The following is a 22,891-nucleotide window of genomic DNA, read 5'->3' as shown; positions in this document are numbered from 1 at the left end:
GCGGTCGCTTTCGTATGAAAGTTGCTTCGAGGAATATATGCCGATAAGCTTGCACCAGCCAGCGTAGGCGAGAACTTCACTATCGGGCACTGCTAGAGCTCCTCGGGGCTTAGTATGGCGCCATTCTAATCCCTGAAGCCTGCCTTCAAAGAAATTGGAGCTTTGACATTCGAGATAAACTCCATTCAAAGTCCAATGCATTATACGTTGAGAAAGCACCAACTCCTGGATGTACCATCCTCGTTCCATTAGCGGTGATGCCGAGCGTACACTCTCCAGGTCAATATCCGATTCTCCGACCTTCAAAACCACTGATTCTGACGTTGTGCTGGATGCTAGCTTCAAAGTGATGCCATGTGGGACAGGGAATTTGCTCAGTGGTCGTTCAGTGAGAAAGCTTTCCGAGCTATCGCGCGCTAGTGAGGCTGATATGCAACATTGTGCATTAGCGTAGTAGTCCCTCATCCTTATGGCTTCTAGTTTGAAGTCTCCGGGATCGTCTTTCGTGGCTTGGACGATGCAAATTGCATCAACCCAGAGGTATCCAAAGCCCATCATTCTTGTCAGTATGATTGCATCCCTTATGGTCTTAGGTAAACTTTGCATGGAGAATCTGCATAAACGGCTCTCCAGATTATCTCGGGTCGTCTTGGCGCTCTCGTTACTCTGACCCCAGCAATAGCTGAGAATCAAATACGGATTCGTCACTGACTTATGGTTTGTTTCGATGAGTCGAATCAAATCGTCCTCAGCTTCACCAATGTCAATCAGTCGTGTTGGGAAGACTGTGGTGCCACTCGATGGTCCACAGTTGCTATGATTTTCTCGATGCTCACAGCAATCCTTCATCCACGGTAGGATTTGGTCGTTGACCAGTCTTCCCAGATCATCGGAAATAGTTTCCGGAGAGAAACCTGGAAGGCATGTTTATGAGTGTGTGATCCCGCCATGGCACTTTCTTAGCTTACGTTGAACTTGCCGTTTCTCTAATATGTCCACCCTGTCTCGTTCATCGGCTTCCAAGGGGGCGAAACGGATGATGCTCGAGGAAGTAACTAAGGTGCATTTCACTGCCAAGTTCATCAATATGCCACCTCTGTGCCCATGATAACTTATTGAGAGTGAAGCATCAAAAAGACACCTCACGTCCTGCTCTGTTGCAACTTCTTCGCTGTTGACAATGCAACACCAGAAGAGTTGACAAAGTGTACAACCTGCAACAGCTGATTCTTCAAGTAGACTAAAAGTTTTATGGGGTGGATCTGGGTGAGTATCATAACCCCTATCAGCAATTGGGAGTTGCGGCCATTCAAAAAGTTGGCATGAAGTGCATAACTGCACAGGGCCAATCCCAGTGGCTGTGGTGGGCATAGTGTCTTCGTATTTGAAGGAAATGTCATCGAGAATATAGGCTGGACGAGATGAGGAGTGGTGAGCGAGCAGGCTAGGCTGCCTACATGCCGGCGAGTCGCCACATATAACATAGACGCGAGGCCTCCCGTCCCCACTTGCAATGTGCGTTGTCAGCAATGCCAAGTTCGCTACCCATTTCTTCTTATTTGGGGGGATGGGATGACACATTCGATCATTTGACTGGAAGAAGGTATTGGTCTTTAGAATCGGTGATTGGAGTCTGCGACGTGTGTGCCTGTAGGAAAGGTACCGGGCAGGAGTTGCGGCATTTAATGCTCCAATCAGCTGTGCCATCGCAAATGTTTTGTAAAGTGGCTGCGGTTCTGACATGCACATGGTGGGCTGGAGTCCAAATCCCCCTCATTGCCCAGACTTTGGCTATTCGTGCGAATGCTGATGGCAATCCGGACGGTGATCAACAATGACAATGACAACGACAACGACAACGACGACGATGATAGCAACGACAACGAGAAGGAGAATACAAAGGATACTAAAGAAGAAGTCAAGGAAGCCCCATGGTAACAGGGACGATGCCCAATATCTTAGCATAATAACTCAGATGAGTTAGCAAGATGTCAAGGTAACGGAAATGAGGCTGACGTTATTCACAGCCATAAGTATAAAGAGTTCCATATACGAGGCCCTTTTTGTATTGGTCGGTGGAAGCCTGTCTTGCATGTCGACAGATTCGAATCTGTTGGTCTATATTTTGTACTCGACAGTGACGTTGACCCCGACAGGACGGCCCGTATCGACCAGCCTCGCCTTCAACTCCTTAGCCCTCTCCTCCTCTCCGGCAATCTCACCGATCTTCATTCTTAGCTCTCTCAACGCGGGCGGCCGACATTCCAAAAACTCCATAATTTTCCATTCCAGGGTCTCCCATCTCGCCGCCTCAGCATAACCGCCTTCACAGTTGAGATCATCCCACTCATATTTCCACCATGAAGCCATCTCGTTTGTGATTGTTAGCACCTCGAGGCTTTCCGGCAAAACATCGATGATATCAGCGGCGCCTTGCATCTTCCAGCCAAGAAGAACGGGCAAAGAGATGGTTAGGTGAGTCAGACTGGTGAAATCTTCCAGCGAACCGATCGAACCGCGGATGCCCCAGGGTCCTGGCCCGCCACAGTCGATGGTCGTTGACGACCATAAGGTCAATGACAGCGATAGTTCCTTCAGTGATTCCTTTAGAGGTGCCAGAGCAGTTTGCAGGTTTTCCATGTTTAGCCATCCTTTCGCGCAGTCGGCGTCGATAGCGATATCGACTCGCAAGACTTCGAGAGTTGGGGAATTTCGAATGATTGTGGCAATGTTATCTTCTATGAGTTGGCATCTTTTCAAGACCAAGCTCTTCAGTGTCGGTGCTGTGGGTAATGAAACCGGCTTTCCGCCGTCATCCACCCTATGCAGCTCAATCGTCTTGATCGAAGGCAGGCCGAAGAAAGGCAGGATGGATTCTGAGTAGACGCAGCATCCGAAATCCTTCGTAAGATCAACGTCAGGGATCGGTATGCTCAATTCAAGTTTTTCAACGCTGTTGAGAACGGAGCTGTTGTTGGAGGAGGATATGAGCTGCCCAAAGGTGCACAGGAATGGGTCTCCGGGAGGGCGAGCTTTGCCTCCGTCATCGTAACTGGCTCGGTCAAAGGTCTGTATCTCTAGGGTTGTCGATGATGAAAGACGAGACACGACAGCAGCTATGACATCTGGCAGTTGAAGCTCTGCAGTAGCTTCGTCCTGCAAGTTGGCCAGCCATGATCCGAGAACAGCTCTTTCCTCCTCGTCGAAGTTCTGGGTGCAAAATTCTCGCCCAAGGCGTTGTGTGCTACGCGTGCCCCGCAGCGTCACACTTCGTATGTTGCTGATTTGCGCGGCATTTCGCACTATAAAGCGTACTTGGCTGATGACTTTGGGTATTGAGCCATCATCACTCCAATCCCAGTAAATTTCATCTTCAATATGTGTCGTCATTTTAGACCTAGTGGTACTTTAGTGTTTTGTTTGTGATGATTGTGTATGCCCCACAAAGAAGTTACTCCAAGGCTCGAGTGGACATCTTGCCGCAGCATTCTGCCCTGTATCCGCCATGCTGGGTAGAATCCCCTGTAAATTTAGTTGCTCAGTGGCTACGGGATGCGATCAAACACCCCCGGGCCGCTCCATCCGATGGGCGGTCGAGCTTGCCAGACGGGACCGTGCGTTCAAGCCGAAAGAATCCGGCGATAATTCCGTCCAAAATTATTGTCATTCCGTCAACCCAACCCCAACATCCTCAGCCGCGCATAGCTTCTGTCAATACGCGCCAAACGAAGCCACTGTGGCGGGACAAGCGGGCTAGTCCCGAATGCAATGTAATAACACGACTAACGCGAAGTATCATGGCGATGACATCCCAGAAGCCGAGGATTACGAGGCCCTCGTAACGTCGAAACCCCACGCCCATCTCCACGTGCATTGCCTACGTATCCCGCGCCGAACACGGCCATCCCGAACCAGCGAGGAATCCTTCCTTGCTGCTGCCATTCGTCATGAGTGGGCGATGCAATTCTCTAGGACTGTAGCGAAAAGGCGTCAGCCCCCGGCGGCGTTCCGGCAATGGCTGAAATCTCCGCTTTCGAGTGCCGTTTGCTGAGGGAAACGCCGCCGGGGTGGCTTGACACTCCTTTCGGACACTATCCTAGCCACACGGAATGTGATATAAACCTTTCGCCAGGTCCTTCAAGCCTTGAATAGCGATGTCTCACTGGTGCAATTCGTCTTTCCAACATGTCTGATTCCAAGAAGCCCATGAGCTCCGAGTCGGACGAGTCGCTTTGCGACAGCCCTCCTCCGTATGAGCTTCACTCATCAGGCGCGCTTCTTTCTAGCGCCGCAGCCATATCTGGTAGGCTCATCGCTGCCATGTGGTGCTTTTTACTAACCGTCAACCAGCCGATGGTCAGGTTAACATAGACTTCCAGTCTGAGTATCCTGAGAAGCTTGCGGAGGAGCTTCCACCCTTCCCAGATGATGACGATGCCACTGCGCCGACATTCAACGATAAAACGGTTCCTCCTCTCAATGTCGTAATTCAAGTTGTCGGCAGTCGTGGTGAGTGAATAGAATTATTCAACAATTGGAAACAATCGTACTGACTTGCTGCAAATTAGGCGATGTCCAGCCTTTCATTGCTCTTGGCACAGCTCTTCGCAGATACGGCCATCGCGTGCGGCTCGCAACCCACGATACCTTTGCCAAGTTCGTGATGGACTCTGGCTTGGAGTTCTTCCCCATTGGCGGCGATCCCGCAGACCTGATGTCGGTATGAAAAATCCTTACCATCTGCGGTGTATATGACTGACCCCATCAAAGTACATGGTCCGCAACCCTGGATTGATCCCATCCATGGAGTCACTAAAGGGTGGTGATGTTGGAAGGAAGCGCACCATGATGAAAGAGATGCTCCACGGGTGCTGGCAGTCGTGCATCGAGCCTGACCCCATCAGCAAAGAGCCATTCGTCGCAGACGCCATCATCGCCAACCCTCCGAGCTTCGCCCACGTTCACTGCGCTCAAGCATTAGGTATACCCGTCCATATCATGTTCACCATGCCATGGACTGCCACCCGCGCTTTTCCGCACCCACTCGCCAACATTCAACGTGGCGACAACCTCGAGCCTCAGACGACAAACTGGCTCTCGTACGGAGTCGTCGAGTTGATGACATGGCAAGGTCTCGGCGACGTGATCAACGCCTGGAGACGCAAAGACCTCGAGCTCGCGGCGATACCAGCAAGTATGGGACCGGGCATCACCACGTTTCTGAAGATCCCGCACACTTACTGCTGGTCACCGGCTGTTGTCTCGAAACCTGCTGATTGGGGACCGGAAATCGACGTCTGCGGCTTCTTCATGAGGGACGAGCCTTCGTTCAACCCGCCATCCGACCTAGACGCCTTCCTCGCATCAGGCCCCCCTCCCCTATATGTAGGATTCGGCAGCATCGTGGTAGATGACCCCGCCCGACTGACAGACATCATCATCGCAGCAGCAAAGGCTTGCAATACTCGCGTGATCATTTCTCGAGGATGGAGCAAGCTCGGCGAGGGCAAGCCCAACACGAACGACGTCTTTTATCTGGGCGATTGCCCCCACGAGTGGCTGTTCAAGCGGGTGTCAGCAGTTGTTCACCATGGAGGAGCAGGGACAACGGCGTGCGGTCTCATCAACGCCAGACCGACCATCATCGTGCCATTCTTTGGAGACCAGCCATTCTGGGGTCGTGTCGTTGCCGGTGCGGGTGCCGGGCCTCTGCCAATTCCCCAGAAGGAACTCAGTATGGAACGCCTGACTGAGGCAATCCAATTTTGTTTATCCCCAGCGGCTAATCAGGCTGTGAAGCAAGTAGCTGACATCATGCGACGGGAACGAGGCGTGGACACTGCCGTGGAGTCTTTCCATCGCAACATACCTGCCGCCAGCCTTCTTTGCGACATGCTGCCTGAACAGCCCGCCGCCTGGACGTACGAGGTGAAGGGCAAGTCTGGCCGCAAACACCTCAAGCTTTCAAACCAAGCCGTCACATACCTGATCGATGCGAAGAAGATCAAAGCTTCCGACTTGAAGCCTCTCCGAACGAAAGAGTACAACACCGACGTCACGCGATGGGACCCCATCACCGGTGGTGCGTCGTCACTCCTCGGGACGGTGACCGACTTCACCGTCGCGTTGGGCGGCACTTTCATCGACCCATGGAAGGAATACAAGCGCTCAAGAGCCTCTGGTCACGAGGCTGGACGAGCCAGTGGTTCAGCTGCATTGGCTGCTGGAAAAGGATTCGCCTCCATGACGGGAGCCGTGGCTAAGGGTGGCCTCGTGGACATGCCACTTGCGCTCGCAGAAGGTCTGCACAACGTCCCGAAGCTCCTCGGTGACAAGCCTCGTGATAATGGCAAGGTCGAAGACTGGAAGAGTGGAGGTGTCGTAGCTGCAAAGGTGAGTCGAACCATCAGATAGAACCAACTGTAACTGCCTCTAACGAGACAACAGACCTTTGGAACTGGCTTCTATGACGGCATCACCGGTGTCTTCACCGATCCCTACAAAGGTGCAAAGGAGGGAGGGGCTCTCGGGCTGATGAAGGGTGTCGCCACAGGCTCCCTCGGTCTTTTTACCAAACCAGGCGCCGGTAAGTAAACAAACTTCGTCCCATCCTCGAACATGTCGGTCAGAGCTGACCCGTGATGACCAGGGATGTTCGGACTGGTGGCATACCCAGCACAGGGAATTCATAAATCCCTCAAGTCGAGGACGGGACGCGGGCATACGGTGTGGCAGGCAAAATCTGACCTTCTAGACCGTAATCGGCGGAAGCAGCGCGAGGATTCCCCCCGCGCCGGAAGCAAGGTCCTGCAGGTGTTTGATGCCTACTTTGCGCAATAAACTCGCATGCGGAGTGTATCATTTGGGGCGGCCACTTAGACAATAGCATTACCAAGCGATTGGGTTTCTACTACACGTTTCTGGGGCTTTCTTGGCGTATCTGAATGTACTTGGTGGTTCCATGCAAGTGAGAGACATTGCCCTGGGGCAAGACAGGAAAAGGATCACTTAGAAGGCGCAACGCTCATGGTTCGATCTAAGCCGTTTGGAATTGCGCCCATGACCCAGTGTCTGACGAGTTACGACGAGAGTTAAGTCGCTTGGAAACAGAGTCGGGCCTGGAGCGTTTCTGGCTGGCTGATGGGAGGACGGATACGTCAAGAACAGAGGACGAACCATCGCCCCATGGCCACCCACCTGCGACCAACCACCTTACAGCTGAAAGACGAGGCAAAAACAAAGAAACAGGCATGAACCGATGCCAAAAGTCCGTCGGGTTGCAACGAGAAACAAACAGAAAAAAAACAAAAAGCGGGCTCTCCACCTCCGGCACCCCGGTCCCGAGAACCTTGATGTCCCGGGCTCGGGCGGGGTTTGAGAACCCGGAGGGCCGCCGCCGACTCAGCCTCCCATACTCAAAGACCACTTCCACCCTCACCACCCTCGAGATCGAAGCCAACACGACTTTAGCACCTCTTGGCCGTGGGGTTCTTCGCCTTGGCTACCGTCTGTTTCCGTCCCCATTGGCCAATGGGGACTACATCCCTCCAGCGTCAGTCCTGATCGTGAGCTTGGCGTTGAGCTCGCCCGCTTTGCTTGGCAATCACCCGACAGCTCGACTAACACAACCTCGCAGATGCCAAGATGGTTGATATTGTTCGCGAAGGGCAGTCATGACCGAGAATGAGCTTGAGAGGTAACTCCACATGGGCGAAATATTGGCACTTTGTCCATCGAAGAAACGAAAAAGCTTGCTTCTGAGCGCCGGAGGAGGGGCCCGTTGGGAGGGATACGATGGTCTGGACGGCAGGAGATGACTGGCGATGACTGCATACCCGCGGCGCATGTCGTTGCCCGATCAGCACATACGGCCGGGAGGGATCATGGCAGGATCAGCCTGGCAGAGCGGCCATGACGAACGACGACCGACGAACCCACGCGAGCAGCAAACCCCTCATGGGCAAACTGCTAGCTCGCGTCTTGGCTCGACATGTCGAAAGAATCCCCATTGGCGTCCCGAAGCTGCGGAACTACTCTCTCGACGAAGAAGAATTTTCCCTCGCAGCATCCCGCAGCTATAAAAGACTACCCGCATACCTCCCCATCACCAACCCTCGATGAAGCTCCAAGCTCAAGCTGTTTCCCAAGCTCCTAGCTCACCTCAACTACATCAGCCCTTTCAAGCTCCTTGAACCAACCTCACCAAACAAACCTTCAAGATGATGTACACAACCCTCACCGCAGCCATGCTGCTCCTCTCCAGCGCCTCGGCCTCTCCCCTCGCCGTCCGCCAGGAAACCACCACCACCACCACCACCCCCTCCGCCTCCGTGCCCACCCCGGCCGAGCCCTACTCCTGGTCCAAGGACTGGCAAAAGACCTTCCCCATCCACCAGTCCTGCAACGCCACCCTCCGCGCCCAGCTCGAGGTCGCCCTCGCCGAGACGCAGTCCCTCGCCGCCCACGCGCGCGACCACATCCTCCGCTTCGGCGACGCCTCCGAGCACGTCCGCAAGTACTTCGGCAACGCCTCCACCGCCGCCGCCGTCGGCTGGTACGAGCGCGTCGTCTCCGCCGACAAGTCCCCCATGACCTTCCGCTGCGACGACCCCGACCGCAACTGCGCCACCCAGTCCGGCTGGGCGGGACACTGGCGCGGCGACAACGCCACCGAGGAGACCGTCATCTGCCCGCTCTCCTTCGAGATCCGCCGCCCGCTCTCCTCCGTCTGCGGTTTGGGCTACAACGTCGCCAACTCCAAGCTCAACACCTTCTGGGCCACCGACCTGCTCCACCGCGCCTTCCACGTGCCCACCGTCTCCCTCGGCCAGGTCGAGCACTACGCCGAGGACTACGCGGAGGTCCTCGACCTCGCCAAGAACAACGCCAGCCTGAGCGTTGTCGACAGCGACGCGCTGCAGTACTTCGCCATCGATGTCTGGGCGTATGACATCGCCGCCCCCGGCGTCGGATGCTCCGGTGAGCTCGAGGAGGAGCACGACCACGACACGCCTGCGCCTACCACCACCGCCGCCGCGCCCGCCGCGACCACCTCCAGCGCTCCTCAGGAGTGCCACACCCACGCTGACGGCGTCGAGCACTGCACCTAAGCGTTAGTAGAACGAAAACGAAAGATAGTTGAAGAGTGTGTTGAGTGAGGAAGGAATGAGAGAGAAAACAGCCCCCCTTGCATGCCGGAACGATACCACTGGATTCACGATGTTAGACGAATATTTGGGAAAGAAACAAACATACCTTTTCGGGGAGGATGGCTTCTTAATGATGCATAGAATAGACGAACACCCTCATTATTTGTACCAATCAATAATAGTAGTGGCATATTTACTGTCAAAGAAACAGACCCTTTGCTTTCCATTGTCTTTTGTAAATGCCTTGTTTAAACCAACATAACCCGGACGATTCCCCGCCGTGATTGAACCCTTTCTTGAACCAACACCTGCACGCCTCTGTCAAGCCAAGTCAAGCGCGTCCGCACTGCCTGTGTATGCTTTTGTGTCATGACATGAAACCAATCATTATCTTGAATGCCAGTGCTCCAACAACTCTCTACGCTATGCAAACATTTTACTCAGCAACCAGGCCTTCCAAAACATTCATAGCCTTGGTACCCTCGTTCTCAAACTTGCTGACCATCGCCTCGCACTCCTGACGCAGCCTCTCCTCGGCCTGGTTCGCGTTGAAGTGGATCCACTCCTCGACCGTCATTCGCTTCTCAGGGCTGGTTAGCTCCATGCCCTTGTGCAGCAGCCTGTCAACAGCATTCCTCTTGTCCGACTTCTCGGGCGACCCAAAGATGAGGTCAATATCGACCGGGGTCCAAGGTGTTGTGCTCTGGAGGCTAGCCAGAACCTTGCGCTTGGTCGGGGAGTTGGGGCGCGCCGGCGTGGATGAAGGTGCTTGCATCACACGCTTCTTTGCGGTAGCAGATCTTGAGGAAGGCGGCTGGTTCTCTGCGTCGGAGGATTGAGGAGATGGCGAGGGAGAAACAGCTGGTTGACGAGCTGACTGAGCAGGTGAAATACGCGGGGCCGCTGTTTGTTGCTGAAGGCTGCGACGTGTCGAGGGAGCAGCGACCACGGGTGAAGACGATGCCGGGGGAAGGCTCTTTTTCTTCGGCTGCTGCTTGGGCTGAGGTGTTGGCTCGGGGGCTTCTGACTCAGGCTCCTCCTCTTCCTCTTCCTCTTCCTCTTCTTCGTCCTCCTTCTCATTTTGGGGCTTATCTTCATCCTCTGCCTCATCTTCTTGCGGTTCAGCTGGCGCTGGTGTCTGGCGCGCCGACGCAAATGATTGCCTTGCGGAGACCTCATTAACTTCGTCCGCCTCCTCTTCGTCCTGCTCAGGCACTTCCTCTGCCCCGATTTCAGCCTCGGGTTCCACTTCGGCCTCAGACTCGACCTCAGGTTCGGGCTCGACGACTTCTTCAGGCTCGACCTCAGGCTCAGCAACTGGCTCTGGCTCAGCCTCAGGCTCAGCCATCTCAGGCTCGACCATATCAACCTCCTCTGTCTTGCTAGCCTCGAGGGAAGCACGCAGTTCAAGCGACTTCTTGGACGGGCGGCCGCGCTTCCTGCCGGTGCTGCCGGTGCTCGTACGGCTGCTGGTGCTCATGCGGGCATTCTTGGTAGTCGTCGTGATGACAGTAGCAGTGCTGATCTCGTCCTCCTCTGGGTCAACAGGCTCTTCAGGCTGGGCTGGCTCGACTGGCGCTTCCGGTTCGACTGCCATGGACAGCTCGTCTTCTTCGACAGGAACTGGCGCAGCCTTAGCCTTCTGAGCCTTGGTCTGCTTCGAGACCTTGCGAGGGCCAGCTGCCTTTCGTCCCTTCTTGGGGACCTCGAGGACTTCGGGCTCGTCGATGGTCATCTCGGCCTCGAGCTGCTTCAACTCCTCGTCGACGGCTGCTTCGTCGGCTACGTATGGCTCGGCATCGAACATTTGGCTGTCTGCCCGCTCAGGGCTGGCCGCTTCATCTTGGGTCACATGGGCCTTCTTGATCTTTGTCTTCGGAGCAGGAACCTTTTGCCTTTCGGAATCAGAGTCTTGCATGATGTCCTCGTCATCAGTCAAGGGACGCTCCAAGTCCGCCTCGAGTTGTCGTTGAATCTCGTCATCTTCTTCGGGAAAAGCACCGGGCGCAGCTCTTAATGAGGCAGTGGAAGCCGTCGACTTGAGCGACTGTCCCGAAGCCTTTCGCGTTCCCTTGGTACCGGAAGCACGAGCGGTCTTGCGACCCTTGGGTGCCTTGGCGGGTGCAGGCGCATCAGCAATACTAATGTCTTGTTGCGACTGGTCAATGACGGAGCTGTCTGCAGCAGCCTTACGACCACGCGGCGCGCGCTTTTTCGGTGCGGGTGCCTCGGAGACGGTCATCGCAGATTCGTCGGCTTCGTCGCTTGTGCGCTTGCGACCGCGCGCGGGCTTGGGGGGTGGTGCTGGCTCCTCAGCCTCCATAGGCTCGCTCTCTACAACCTCAACAGGCTCGTCCTTCTTCGCCTTGGTCTTCCTGCCCTTCGCCGTCGTCGTGGCCTTCTTGGCTCTCGATCCCTTCTTGCCAGGCATCGAGGCGGTCGTCAAAACGCTGTCGTCCACTTCGGCGGGCGCGTCGGTAAGGGTGGTAATATCTGATGCCGCTGTCGCTACAGATTGAACGGACAATCGCGCCGTGGTCTTGGAGCCTCTAGCTGCCTTGGCCTTGGGCTTCTTGGTTGCGCCGTACTGTTCCACGAGGGCAAAAAATGGGCATTCCGGTGATCGGTTGCTGTGCTCGTCCCTGGGGATGTCAGCTAGGTCCACAAAGGGAGAAGGCAAGACACTAACCAAGGCTTGTCACCCTGTTCCCACCCGTCTAATGCCAGGTCGCAGTAGGTACACGTCGCCATGTCATCGTATTCCAGGGAAGGGGTGTACTTCCACCCGGCCTCCGCAAGCTGTGAATGGTCAGCGCAGGAATCAACATGCAGGTGGAACGCGACTGACCTGCTTAGTCTTGCATTTCCAGCCTCTCTTGCCATCATGCGGCCAGCGCCCACCGAAAGTCTCCTTCCTCGCGTTGATCATGCGGGTGCTGGAAGGATCCTCCGACGCGAGGTCGCCCACGTTCGCCTCAATGCCGGCAACAATAGCCCACCCACAGTTGGGAGCGTGCTTAATGTGCTCCTCCAGGGCATTGTCGCCTTCTTCCCACCCATCGAGGGACTTATTGCACAAAAAGCACGCGACATTATCTGGGTTCTCGGGGAACGGACGCCACACAAAACCTGCTTTCGCGAGCTGGTCCAAGTTAGCGCGCGTGTTCCTTCTCGATATCTTCTCCTGAATTCAAACGTACGTCCTCGGGCAAAAGGTATTTCGCGTGCGGCCATGTCAGGTTCTTCGATGCGCCCTTTCCAGCGCCAGATGCGCCCTTTCCAGCGCCAGATGCGCGTCGTTTCGGTTGGGGGAAGGATTGTTTGAAGGAGGCAAGACGGCCTTCGAATGTGAAAAATTCGGCGGGAACCAAGCCTTCGAAAGACATGGCGGATATGATTTGGTATGGTATGTCGGGTACGGGCTGAAGTTGGTGAAGGTATGAATGTCGCGATCAGGGACGCGAAGCGTTTGCGAAGGGGTGAAGGGGGGCGGCGCGTCGATCGCAGAAAGCAAATGTTAATCGCAGCAAAAATGCATTAGGGCCGTGTAGGTTCGAGTGTAAATTGCGTCGGCCGTGGAAGAGAATAGCAATGCTGGAGCTGCGAAGGTTAGTAGCGAGTTGTTGTTGAATTGGTGTGGGAAAGCGCAATGACGGCGTCGGCCGTGATAAAAGCGAGGGACGGGAGTGTGCCGGGCGTGGGCTGGATCGGCAGAGCCCCAATCGCATTGGCTAGATCTGTCGCGTTTGTTTACATTCAGCTTCTGCTGTTCCCGTTGCTAGCGGCAGGAGTGTGGTGGGTCCGGCGGGGTGTGGCTGACGGATGCATGACATGAACCCTTGCGGGACATTCAAGTTGGAAGTGGCTGGAGCTCATGGCTATTGTGGCTCAACTATCGATAGTATCCCATCACTTCCCGCAAGCAGCAGACTGAACTGCACGGACTTTTAACAGTGTTATTTGGGGCTGTTTCCCCGTCATCTTATGATGACCAATGCTAAAGATACAATTACGACACTGCTTGCTTCAACATGAATCAGCATTTACTGAGGAATGCCCAGCTCCTTGTAGAAGGCCTCAGTGCTAGGCTTGCGGCCAAGGAACTGCTCCAAGGTCAACATCTCCTCCTGGCTACCGCCCTTCTCCAGAACGGTGTGTCTGTAACGGCGGCCCTCCTTGCCGTTCATGGGGTCGGCCTTGAATACAGAGTAGAACATGTCGGTCGAGTACACCTCAGATGAGAGGTAGCCGTAGTAGCCGGCATCGTATCCTCCAATAAGATGACCGAAGCAGGCTTGTCCGTTGCCCCAGTTGCTGTGATGGTTAGCATCAAAACTGGTTGGGCCTGATATAAGGGGTACAACATACTTCTTCTCACCCTGAGCTTCGGGGCCCTTGATTCCAGCAATCTGGCCGCGAAGCTCGTTGTAGACCTCCGACATTTCCATGTTCTTAATCTCCTCGTGGCTCTTGGGGGTGTGGACAGTCATGTCGAAGATGCCGAAGTGAAGCTGGCGAAGGTTGAAGAGCGCAGCGTTGACATGCTTAGTGGAGATCTGCTTCTCAATAAGGTCGTCGGGGATCTTCTCGCCGGTCTGGTAGTGGTTGGAGAGAGACTTGATGACGCTAGGAGTCCAGCACCAGTTCTCCAACATCTGGGATGGCGCCTCGACGAAATCTCTCACAGTGCTTGTTCCGTGGAAACGGCTGTAAGTGCAGCGGCCAGCGAGGTCGTGAATGCCATGACCCAGCTCGTGGAAGAGCGTAACAACCTCGTCGTGCTTGAGCAGCGAAGGCTTCTTGGGGGTAGGCTTGCTGAAGTTGCAGACCAGAGCAGTTGCAGGGTACCTGCGAGACCCGTTCGCTTGCAGGTAGCCAGGCTGCAGGTTGAAGTTGGCAGCGTGGCCGTACTTGCCCTGACGCGGGTGGAGGTCAAGGTAGAGGTAGCCAACAAAGCCGTCACCCTCAGAAGCATCGTCCCAGACGCTGAAGATGATGACGTCCTCGTGCCAAGCAATATCATCGGCCTTGCCAGTAGGGCTCAGTGTAGCACGATCCTCGGGCTTGAGCTCCACAAAGACAAAACCCAGAAGCTCCTCGAAAATCTTGAGCATACCAGCGATGGTAGAGGTAATGGGGAAGTACTCGGCAATCTTGTTCTCGTCGATACTATACTCCTTCTCGATCATCAATCGGTCGTAGAACTTGTGGTCCCAGAGGTAGTAGTTGCCGTCGTTTGACACGCCACGAGCCTCGGTATCCGCCTTCTTGAGCTCGAGCAGATGCTCAACCTCCTTGGCACCGCCAGCGGCGAGGCGAGAACGGAGGTCACCAAGGAAATCTGTGACGGTCTTGGAGGTCTTGGCCATCTTGTCCTCAATACGCAGGGAGGCGTGGTCGGGGTAGCCGAGCATGCGAGCAGCCTCGTCGCGAAGGACGATAGCCTCCTTGAACAGCGGAGCATTCTGGTTGCATTTGTTCTCGTTTTGAATAAAAACCTTGCGTCTCGTCTCGGGGTTCGTCGCGAACTTGAGGGTAGGGAAGAGGTCCGGGTACTTGAAAGACAGCTTGAGCTTGCCCTCGTTCTCGCCGGTGCCCTTCTCAAGGCCGTCAATGACGTCCTCGGAAACTCCGTCAAGCTCTTCAGGGGTGAACCAGATGCCGCCGTTCTCCTCATTGAGGTTCTTCTGGAACTCGATCTGGATCTGACTAAGACGTTTCTTGATCTCCTTGAAGCGGTCTCGCTGAGGGCCAGCAGGCAGACCCAGTCCCATCTTGATATAGTTCTTGTAGTCCTTCTCGAGCAAACGCAAGCTCTCGGGGTCAAGCCCCTCGGCGTCCTTGCGGTTGTGGATGGCCTCAATCAGCTTGAAGACATCCTCCCTCATGTTCACCTCGATGGAGAAGTCGTCCATGATCTTGTCGGCCTCGGTGGACGCCTCGCGCAAGGCAGCATCTCCAGAGACGTACTGGTAGAAGCCGAGTATTCTAGTCGACAAGCCACTCTCGTTCTCGTCCTTGGCGATGGGGCGCATGACATTGTCGAAGGTGGCCTTCTCGGCGGGGATCTCGGCGACGAGCTTGTCGAGGAGGGCTCGGGTCTGGTCGCAGATCTTCTTGGAATCGCCGACGATGGACTCCTTGGTGCCGGTGAAGACGGGCGGTGCCTGGGGCGGCGACTTGTACTTGTCGGGAACCGTCATGGCGGCGGTCACCAACGGGCGGTATGTGGAGGTGGGAGTGGCGACGAGGGGGTTCGGTTTGAATCGCAGCTGGGCGAAGAGAGAAGTGATTCTCGGAACTGCTCGCGGGGCCGCCAGGATGAGAGATGTTACGAGGAAGAAGAGGGAGAAGGAGAATATGAGGAGGGGTAGGCGCTTGAAGTTGAAGAAAGCGAAGGACGCCACGGCGACTGGGCGAAACACGGTTCGATCAGTCGGTCTAGAGTCGGAGCGGGGGAGGGGAAGCAGGAGCACCAGGTGAGGCGGTGGTCACTGAGGCAGGGTCGGTTGGATGCGGTGGTTGGTAGCTGGCTGAGGCGGTTATGCTGGTGGTGGTCAGGTAAGGTACAGCAGGCGAGGTAGAGTTCGAGTAAGGCAGGCGCGGGTAGTTACGCAAAGCAGTGGACTGAGGTGGTGACTTGCAGGAGCTCAGGCGGGGACGATGTCTAAGTGGAAGGTGGCTAGTGGTTGACGGCGGGACGTCGTCTGCCAGCGACTGAGATGCTGCGTCCAGTCCAAGCTCCCGCCGCTGCGACATCCGCCCCACGCTGAGGCAAGCGGGGTGTCAGTTGTCGCCTTTGCTGTCCTACCCGACTATGTGCTGTCTTGTATGGAGACAATTTTTTCTAGATGCATCCGCGCATTTGCAGAGCACTCGCATCTCTTTCAATCACCTGGGCCATCGTTTCAATTGTGTTAACGAAGGTGTTGGGATGGTCAATGGACTAAGACTAAACAGTGGCACCCCAGTTGGACCCTTCTGCACGTCCAGATGTCCCGACGCAGGCCACATCGCCCGACACTGAGAAAGATTATGTAAGACAGCGGCATCGGCTAATGCGGGGTGCTGCGTTGCTGGGCAGACAACCGGGGATGGCCGCAACAAACTGCTGATGACATCTTCCGCATAGTCTGGCCGAGTGATTAAGACGGCTGAGAGATCAAGCATAAAGTCAGTTGTGGAAATGGATGAGATCAATTGATTGCCATCAATGCCGCTGATCCGCAGCCACATCTAACCCCCTAAAACAAACAAGCATGACCCTCGATGCTGTCCCGCGCACGCACACATCGCGCAACCTCCTGACGTCCGTACGTGAACATGCAAATAGGTATCAAAGTGTTTATTTCTTTGTGGTATCGGTTCTATCGAGAGCCGTACATGATGATCCAGAGCAAGCCTCTGACGAGCAAACTCCGGAAATACCCAAATTCCCTACAAGTAGCGAAACAATCGCCCAACGCAACGCAACGCAAAGCAAACGCCATCCCATCGTGCCAGCCATGCAAAATGTCTTCGTAAGCTGCTCTTCTTGATCTTTCTCTCCCGTGTATGTCGTACAACTCGCTCGAATGCCTCCTCTCTGTCGTCACCTAGGTGGCGACCGCTTAGTTGGCAAGGATGGTGCGGACGAGCTCTGTTTCTGTTGTCAGCAATTTGTTGCGCGTGGACGGCTTGCCTGCGCGAAAGGCATCGAAAAACGTACCGGTGTAGTTGACCTGGCCGGAGCTGGTGTCTACAGCCTTGAGCAGCTCGTCGACCTCCTCGTCCGTCATCTTCTCGCCGAGGTTGGTCAGGATGTACTTCAGCTGGCCGACGCCGATGAAGCCCGTCATGTCCTTGTCAAACACCTGGAAACCGCGGCAGTACTCCTCGGGCTCGCCAGGGTCGCGGAAGCCGCCGGGGCGGTTGAGGATGCGCTGGAAGGTCTCAAAGTCGACTATGTGCAAAGTCAATCGCCGGTCTTCTCTCCCTTCACATTTCATTCGCATCGCGTGCCGTGTCGCGTTGCACGAAGTGTTCGGCGGCGACAGGCACCGAGGATTGGGCGGGAAACTCACAGTCGCCTCCGACGTTCTTCTCAAGGTCGCGGATCTCGGTGAGGGTAGGGTTCTGGCCGCAGGCGCGGAGCAGGTCGCCGAGGCTGTCGATAGCGACACGGCCGTTGCCGCGCTTGTCGAACAGGGAGAAAGCCTCCTTGTAGTTGGTCGAAGCCTGAGCGTCGTACTGGTTAGAAGCCATTTTGGAGATGAAGTTCTGGTTGCGTGTCTGCGCAAAGGTCTCGATGTGTTCGCGGGGTTGCGGTTTGTGATGCGTCGCAGCGGATGCAGAAGAATGTAGAAGTAAAATGGCGCGCAGAGGTGTATGCAGTGGGAGAAAGATTGGGTGGGAGGAAGGAACAGAAATGTCGTGATGCAGAGTCGGATGCTTCTAGCCTGGCGCCGAGTCCCAAAGTGTGCTGCTGCCCTGTTGTCGCTGGCAGTGGTTGGTTGGTGCCGCCGCTGATCGGAAAGTTCGCCCCGTGGCTGGCCGCTGTTGTTTGGGTTGGACGCTGGACCTGTTGGCGGGTGGATGGCGGGCTGCTCGTTCTTTCTCCCACTGCAATTTTCCCGCCCAAAGTGCTTCTACAAGGTTCGCCGCTGAACCAACCACACGCTAAGGCAGGTTTTTCGACTCCTCCAGGCGAGTACCTCACCACTCACGTCGAAAAAAAGGGGCTGCCGAATGGCTGACTGGCTCCTCCCTTCCCTTTGTTTACATTTTTCTGTGTGAGGGAGGGGTGGGGGTGGAAAACAAAACAAAAAAGCAATTGGGGGGGACTCCAAAACTCACCATTCTGGTCTGTGTAATGTGGTACGGCTGGTTCCTCTGTTCTGTTCTCTGGTAGGACGGGCGAAAGAAAGGCAGACTTTTGATGTGTTGTTTTGATTGAGACGAAAAAACTACGAAGCAGAAGCAAAGCAGGACAATGATGTTTTCTGCAAGTTGAATGTTTGGCGGTCGAAACGCTTTATGTTCTCAAACCCCCCTCCCCTCCCCTCTCCTTATCCTGCTGTTGGCCTGTCCTCTGCCACTTTTTTATCCAATGTTCATTTTTATCCAAGCCGGCCCTGGGCCATGGGGATTCCCAGTCACCGTTATTCATGCGGTTTACAGACGGGCGGTGTGAGTCTGCCCGCCGCACCGCTGTGCGCACTATTGGGGGACGGGAGGCACCCTGGGCGGGCGGCGAGCGGTAAGCAGCACCACTACCACTGCACCAGGCAAGCAAGCAAACCACCAAAGGCAATCAAGGCGAACACAGTGTGCCACCGCCCGGTGCAGCGTTTGGGAGTATCTCAGTCGACACATCCGCCAAAACTCCTGAAACCTGACGGGGCAACGAGGGCCGGTGGGGTCGCAGTGGCAGGAGCCGAGCGCCGCGGGACCCGCACAATCTCAGGCCCGTCGCCGAACGGCCAATGACGTGTCGCGAATGTCTCCTTCACCCATGGCCGCCAGCGACCCAATTCCCACCGCCAACTGGGCACCAGTCATCTTTCATGGGCCATGGCGTGCACTATCGACAATCACTTTCGCAGCATCGTCACTTCACGAGATTATGCACCGCACTTTTATGTCATGACATGGCCGTCGTCTTGATAATGAACATCTCGTCGCTTCTCGCACGTTGTGATCGCCCTCGAGCGGTTCGTCCCGACACCTCAGACTCAGGCCCCGAGCCGGCGAGTCATTCCTCCACCCCTCGATGACAACCTTCACTTCCTCTTGGCCAGGATTATCGTCGTCCCCCAGACCGCCTCGACCTCCACCTCCCGCCACCTGTCGCCCTTTGCCTTCCACTCCGGCACCGCCTCCAGCAGCCGGTCGAACAGCGCGTCCGCAATGTCCCCCGTCCCGCCCTCCGCCCGGCTCTTGATCTCCGGGTGCGCGTCCCGCCACCCGCGGTACGAGCTGAACGTGCGCACGTAGCCCTCGAACTCGCCCAGCTTGAGCGTCTTGCGCTGCCACGCCGCCTCGGGGGCTACGTCCGCCCCGATCTGCGACGTGGTGCGGTCCGGGTCGTAAATGATCCGCTTGACCTTCTCCCACTCCGACGAGGGCGGGTCCACCACCGACAGGTTGTCCCGGAGGATCTGGCGGCCTGGTTTCTCCCAGTACTCTCCCATCGTCTCCAGTGGGAAAGCAGGTGAGGCCTGCCCCTCGCCGTAGCAGAAGTGGTCAAAGATGGCGTTGGCCTCGGGGTACCCGATGAGAATGTTGTCCTTATAACCCCAGAATGCCAGCGTGCCGCCGCTCTTGACGACCCGGGCGAGCTGGGGCCAGACCTTGGAGTAGTTGAACCAATGCGCCGCTTGACCCGCTACAACGAGGTCCACAGACTGGTCCTCCACGAAGGAGAGGTCCTCGGAGCTGGCCTGGCGGAACGTGATCTTGGGGTCCGTCGTCGACTCTGATGCCTGCTTTACCATGTTGGCGCTCGGGTCGATGGCGATGACCTTGCTGAAATGCGGTGCCAGTTCTCGTGAGATGAGGCCGTGGCCACAGCCTAGGTCCAGTGCCGTCCCATTCGGTGATTTGGCATTGTGGTATCCCAGGATCGTCTTGTACAGCGATGCTGGGTATGACGGGCGGAAAGCCGCATATCCAGCGGCGTTGAACGTGGAGCGTCTGGAGATGGTCAGCTTATTCTCGGTGATGTGGTGGCGTGAAAATGAGGGTTTGCATACGCAAAGACAGACATCGTGAAATGCTTCTGTGTATCTGTAATTGGTGTGTTGCTATTGGTCGGCGCTTGTTGACGCCAAAGAGAAGGATACAGTTCCGTTTGGTGTTGATGTTTTGATGAAGTTCAAGTCTGGCCTCCCATCTGTAACAATCCCCAACAAAGAGGCACCGCCTTACCTCTTTATCCTCCTCATTCGGCTCTTTCGCAAAATCCCACGGCACCAGACAGCCGACTGATGTTGCCACAGCCCAGTCACGAAAGCCTCAGAAACCGGCAGACTGACTAAGGTATCCGTCGACATCAAGCAGCGTGCGGCTCAGCCCAGGCCTCATCGGCCGTGGTTCCCCAGTTTTCCGCCCCCCACGCGGGCGGTAACCGCCCGCGGCGCACTGAGATGTGGCCTCGGGCTCGGCCACAGCGTCTCCACCTGACGTGCTCGGAGCTCCTTATGGCATGGAGATTCGAAAACCGCCGAGCCGCCCTACCCCTCATCTCCGATCACCTCGCTCTTCCTCATGTCGAGCCCTCACCACTTGTGATTGTTCATTTCACGATTAGAGGTCACTGTATCGTTGCCCGACATGTCGACCGAAGCCACCGCCCGCGCCTTCTTCTCGTCAAAGTTCTTCGCCGTGGTGGGCGCCAGCTCGAACCCCGCCAAGTTCGGCCACAAGAGTGCGTTCCGGCTCCCCGAGTCATCCACCCCGTCATTCTTCAATCCTTCTCTCGCTCACTCAGTGAGCTGATAAGAGGGAGCGACGCCACTTCACTCAATCGACACTCACACATCACTGGCTTGCTCTCATAACCCCTCACAAGACACGCAACAGCAGCACCACTAACATAAAACCTCCAGTCTTCGCCTGGTACCTCCACCACAACATCCCCGCGACGCCCATCAACCCGACCTCCAACACCGTCAACGCAGCCGGCAAGGACCACCCCGCGGTCCCCAACCTCGCCGCCCTGCCCAACCCCAAAGAGACCTCCGTCTCCATCATCACCCCGCCCGCCGCCACCCTCAAGGTCCTCCACGAGGCGAAGGAGCTCGGCATCCCGGCCGTCTGGCTGCAGCCGGGCACCTTTGACGACGCCGTGCTCGAGTACGCGCGCGGCGAGGGCGGCTTCGAGGCCGTCGTCGCGGGCTTTGGCGGCGGCACCGTCGGAGGCGAGGGCTGGTGCGTCCTCGTCGATGGGGAGCGAGCGATGAAGTCTGCGGGGAAGCTCTAAGCGTAGCGTAGCCCAGGCCACGATGGAAGAGCAGCAGCAGCGCTGTGCCAAGAACGACGGGACGACCACGTTGACATGTTTGTTACGAAATGAATTACGAGAATTTACCCTTTAGTTTGGGAATGCGTGACCCCCCGCCCCAGGCACCGGGCCTCCAAACACACACGCCTGGATCATCCATCGTGAAGAAATGCCGCGTTGGCGAGGCCTCACCGAGATAGCTCCGTTCCATGGTGCCTTTAAAGTTGTGACGACGTTCAGGTCACACCACCACCACCACCCCTCTCCCCCTCTGTTGCATGCAGGATCACTCCAACAGATCGAGGGTCTTGGGATCTTGTCATTGATTCCCCCGGTGTGATCGAGTCAAGTTGCCAAGTCTGGGGTAAGGAACCTAGCGCGTCGTCCGTCGGGTGCCGGACCGGATTTTGAGCCTCAAGTGATCCCATCACGAAATTCTTCCGGCGAGCAGAGAATCAGCCCCCATCCCATGAGTCTGGATTTCTGCTCCAATTCAATTCTTCACCTTTTCAGAGAAACTCGTCTCACCCCATCTCCCGACATCTCATCTCCAATCCCAACCCCTGTTCATCCTCAGTCCAACAACAAACGGCCGACGCACACGCCTCATCCGCTACCCCGACTTCTGCTCCCTTGATCCGTCCCAAGCTTTCCCCGCAATTTGCACATCCAGTCGCCGGGTCCCCACACAAGCTGAAGCTTCATCCCCAAACTCAAACCAACCCAACGCGTATTAGTCTAGCTCCCCCTCTCCTAGACCAGCGCACCCAACCTGCGTGTGCTGAGAACTTGGAGCTAAGAGCCTTCTTATTACTATGGTATGTCGAGGCGCTCACGGGTAACGATACTCGCGTGGGCCGCATGCGCTACTGCAAGCCCGGGCTCCGCGTCCCTCCCGTCCGCCGTGTTATTCCCCTCGCTTTGCCGTCTCAATCCGGCCAGCACAGACATCATTGGACCATTCTTAATGTTCTCTGTCAGTTCTCTGTCAGAAATTCCCGTTGGCCGCTGTCTCGTCACATCTGCGCCCTCCCTTGCCTCCACGCGAGATGAGCGAATCAGCCTCACCTGGAGCCCCAATCGACTCGTCACAACGGTCTTCTCTCCTCCCCTCGTAAACAGAACCGGCCGTACGGTGGACGGCTCCAACTGAGACGTTGACAGAAAACTTCCCCAGATTCGCACGTCTGCGCCCCTCACTGTCACATCCCAACCCCGTCTAGTTGGGGGACATGGGAGGAGGACCCATAAACGTCCAGACCTCCTCGAACCCCAAACGTGACCTCCACACAAGAAACTTCCGCCTTGGGCGAATCATCCTCTGTAGATCCTGCATCATGCCACTCCCGGTCCGGCATCCGGGGGGTTTGCAGTCACCACCCATCATCCCTTGTGCCGAACCCTCCACGCTCTCTGCCGGTCGCCCTAGCGAAATGCCCTCCTCGTCCAATGCCTCTCCCCAATGATGGCAAGGCAAGAACCCCGTCTCGTTCTCCACGATGGAGGTCCTGCTGCCAACTCTCCGACTGGACCGGCCGTGCCAGCAGGTCCTTGCCAAGATGGCCGGTCCTCATACCCATGTCGGAGGCTTTATGTCCTCCTCCTCTGGGTGTAAGGCAGCATGCAGAGGGGGGATAGACTAGACTCGTTGTGGTGTCCTGGGGGGCCTTCATAATGGAGGGCTCTGGCAGGTTCACCTCATCTTGCTCTCGCGTCCCTGACATCTCTTGTTGTTTGTTCCTCATTGTTCATCCAAACC

At 56.1% G+C, this 22,891-nt stretch overlaps 10 protein-coding genes across 10 annotated transcripts; 4 read left to right on the top strand and 6 right to left on the bottom strand.

Annotated features, from left to right (window-relative positions):
• Positions 1 to 445: 445 nt before the first annotated feature.
• Positions 446 to 1,083, bottom strand: CGGC5_v016307 (uncharacterized protein; the record flags this gene model as incomplete). The annotated part of the gene is made up of 4 exons (XM_066153501.1): positions 446 to 476; positions 713 to 752; positions 837 to 914; positions 969 to 1,083. 4 exons carry the CDS (start codon positions 1,081 to 1,083, stop codon positions 446 to 448), a joined length of 264 nt encoding a protein of 87 aa, XP_066007316.1.
• Positions 1,084 to 2,118: 1,035 nt separating this feature from the next.
• On the bottom strand, positions 2,119 to 3,390 carry CGGC5_v016306 (uncharacterized protein; the record flags this gene model as incomplete). The annotated part of the gene is made up of 1 exon (XM_032026393.1): positions 2,119 to 3,390. One exon carries the CDS (start codon positions 3,388 to 3,390, stop codon positions 2,119 to 2,121), a length of 1,272 nt encoding a protein of 423 aa, XP_031877162.1.
• Positions 3,391 to 4,185: 795 nt separating this feature from the next.
• UGT80A2-0 (Sterol 3-beta-glucosyltransferase UGT80A2) lies at positions 4,186 to 6,840 on the top strand (the record flags this gene model as incomplete). The annotated part of the gene is made up of 6 exons (XM_032026392.1): positions 4,186 to 4,303; positions 4,351 to 4,509; positions 4,569 to 4,720; positions 4,771 to 6,393; positions 6,448 to 6,586; positions 6,650 to 6,840. The coding sequence occupies 6 exons, from the start codon at positions 4,186 to 4,188 to the stop codon at positions 6,838 to 6,840; spliced, it is 2,382 nt and encodes a 793-aa protein (XP_031877163.1).
• A 512-nt stretch (positions 6,841 to 7,352) lies between these two features.
• CGGC5_v016304 (uncharacterized protein) lies at positions 7,353 to 7,652 on the top strand (the record flags this gene model as incomplete). The annotated part of the gene is made up of 2 exons (XM_066153500.1): positions 7,353 to 7,552; positions 7,637 to 7,652. 2 exons carry the CDS (start codon positions 7,353 to 7,355, stop codon positions 7,650 to 7,652), a joined length of 216 nt encoding a protein of 71 aa, XP_066007317.1.
• Positions 7,653 to 8,219: 567 nt separating this feature from the next.
• Positions 8,220 to 9,110, top strand: CGGC5_v016303 (Major allergen Asp f 2; the record flags this gene model as incomplete). The annotated part of the gene is made up of 1 exon (XM_032026391.1): positions 8,220 to 9,110. The coding sequence occupies one exon, from the start codon at positions 8,220 to 8,222 to the stop codon at positions 9,108 to 9,110; it is 891 nt and encodes a 296-aa protein (XP_031877164.1).
• A 475-nt stretch (positions 9,111 to 9,585) lies between these two features.
• Positions 9,586 to 12,535, bottom strand: bir1 (the record flags this gene model as incomplete). The annotated part of the gene is made up of 4 exons (XM_032026390.1): positions 9,586 to 11,791; positions 11,839 to 11,948; positions 11,998 to 12,291; positions 12,350 to 12,535. 4 exons carry the CDS (start codon positions 12,533 to 12,535, stop codon positions 9,586 to 9,588), a joined length of 2,796 nt encoding a protein of 931 aa, XP_031877165.1.
• Positions 12,536 to 13,192: 657 nt separating this feature from the next.
• Positions 13,193 to 15,352, bottom strand: PRD1-0 (Saccharolysin; the record flags this gene model as incomplete). Its single annotated transcript, XM_032026389.1, has 2 exons — positions 13,193 to 13,463; positions 13,518 to 15,352. 2 exons carry the CDS (start codon positions 15,350 to 15,352, stop codon positions 13,193 to 13,195), a joined length of 2,106 nt encoding a protein of 701 aa, XP_031877133.1.
• A 1,407-nt stretch (positions 15,353 to 16,759) lies between these two features.
• Positions 16,760 to 17,987, bottom strand: cdc4 (Myosin regulatory light chain cdc4; the record flags this gene model as incomplete). Its single annotated transcript, XM_032026388.1, has 4 exons — positions 16,760 to 16,788; positions 16,858 to 17,091; positions 17,213 to 17,366; positions 17,985 to 17,987. The coding sequence occupies 4 exons, from the start codon at positions 17,985 to 17,987 to the stop codon at positions 16,760 to 16,762; spliced, it is 420 nt and encodes a 139-aa protein (XP_031877134.1).
• A 923-nt stretch (positions 17,988 to 18,910) lies between these two features.
• On the bottom strand, positions 18,911 to 19,896 carry CRG1 (putative S-adenosylmethionine-dependent methyltransferase CRG1; the record flags this gene model as incomplete). The annotated part of the gene is made up of 2 exons (XM_032026387.1): positions 18,911 to 19,823; positions 19,883 to 19,896. The coding sequence occupies 2 exons, from the start codon at positions 19,894 to 19,896 to the stop codon at positions 18,911 to 18,913; spliced, it is 927 nt and encodes a 308-aa protein (XP_031877166.1).
• A 566-nt stretch (positions 19,897 to 20,462) lies between these two features.
• CGGC5_v016298 (uncharacterized protein) lies at positions 20,463 to 21,111 on the top strand (the record flags this gene model as incomplete). Its single annotated transcript, XM_032026386.1, has 2 exons — positions 20,463 to 20,556; positions 20,738 to 21,111. The coding sequence occupies 2 exons, from the start codon at positions 20,463 to 20,465 to the stop codon at positions 21,109 to 21,111; spliced, it is 468 nt and encodes a 155-aa protein (XP_031877167.1).
• Between the last annotated feature and the right edge of the window lie 1,780 nt (positions 21,112 to 22,891).

The sequence above is a fragment of the Colletotrichum fructicola genome, assembly GCF_000319635.2.
Source record: "Colletotrichum fructicola Nara gc5 chromosome Unknown KSG_Nara_v1_contig10, whole genome shotgun sequence".
Lineage (NCBI taxonomy): Eukaryota > Fungi > Ascomycota > Sordariomycetes > Glomerellales > Glomerellaceae > Colletotrichum > Colletotrichum fructicola.
Note: the sequence above shows the minus strand (reverse complement) of the source record. Positions and strands in the feature narration are given on the sequence as shown.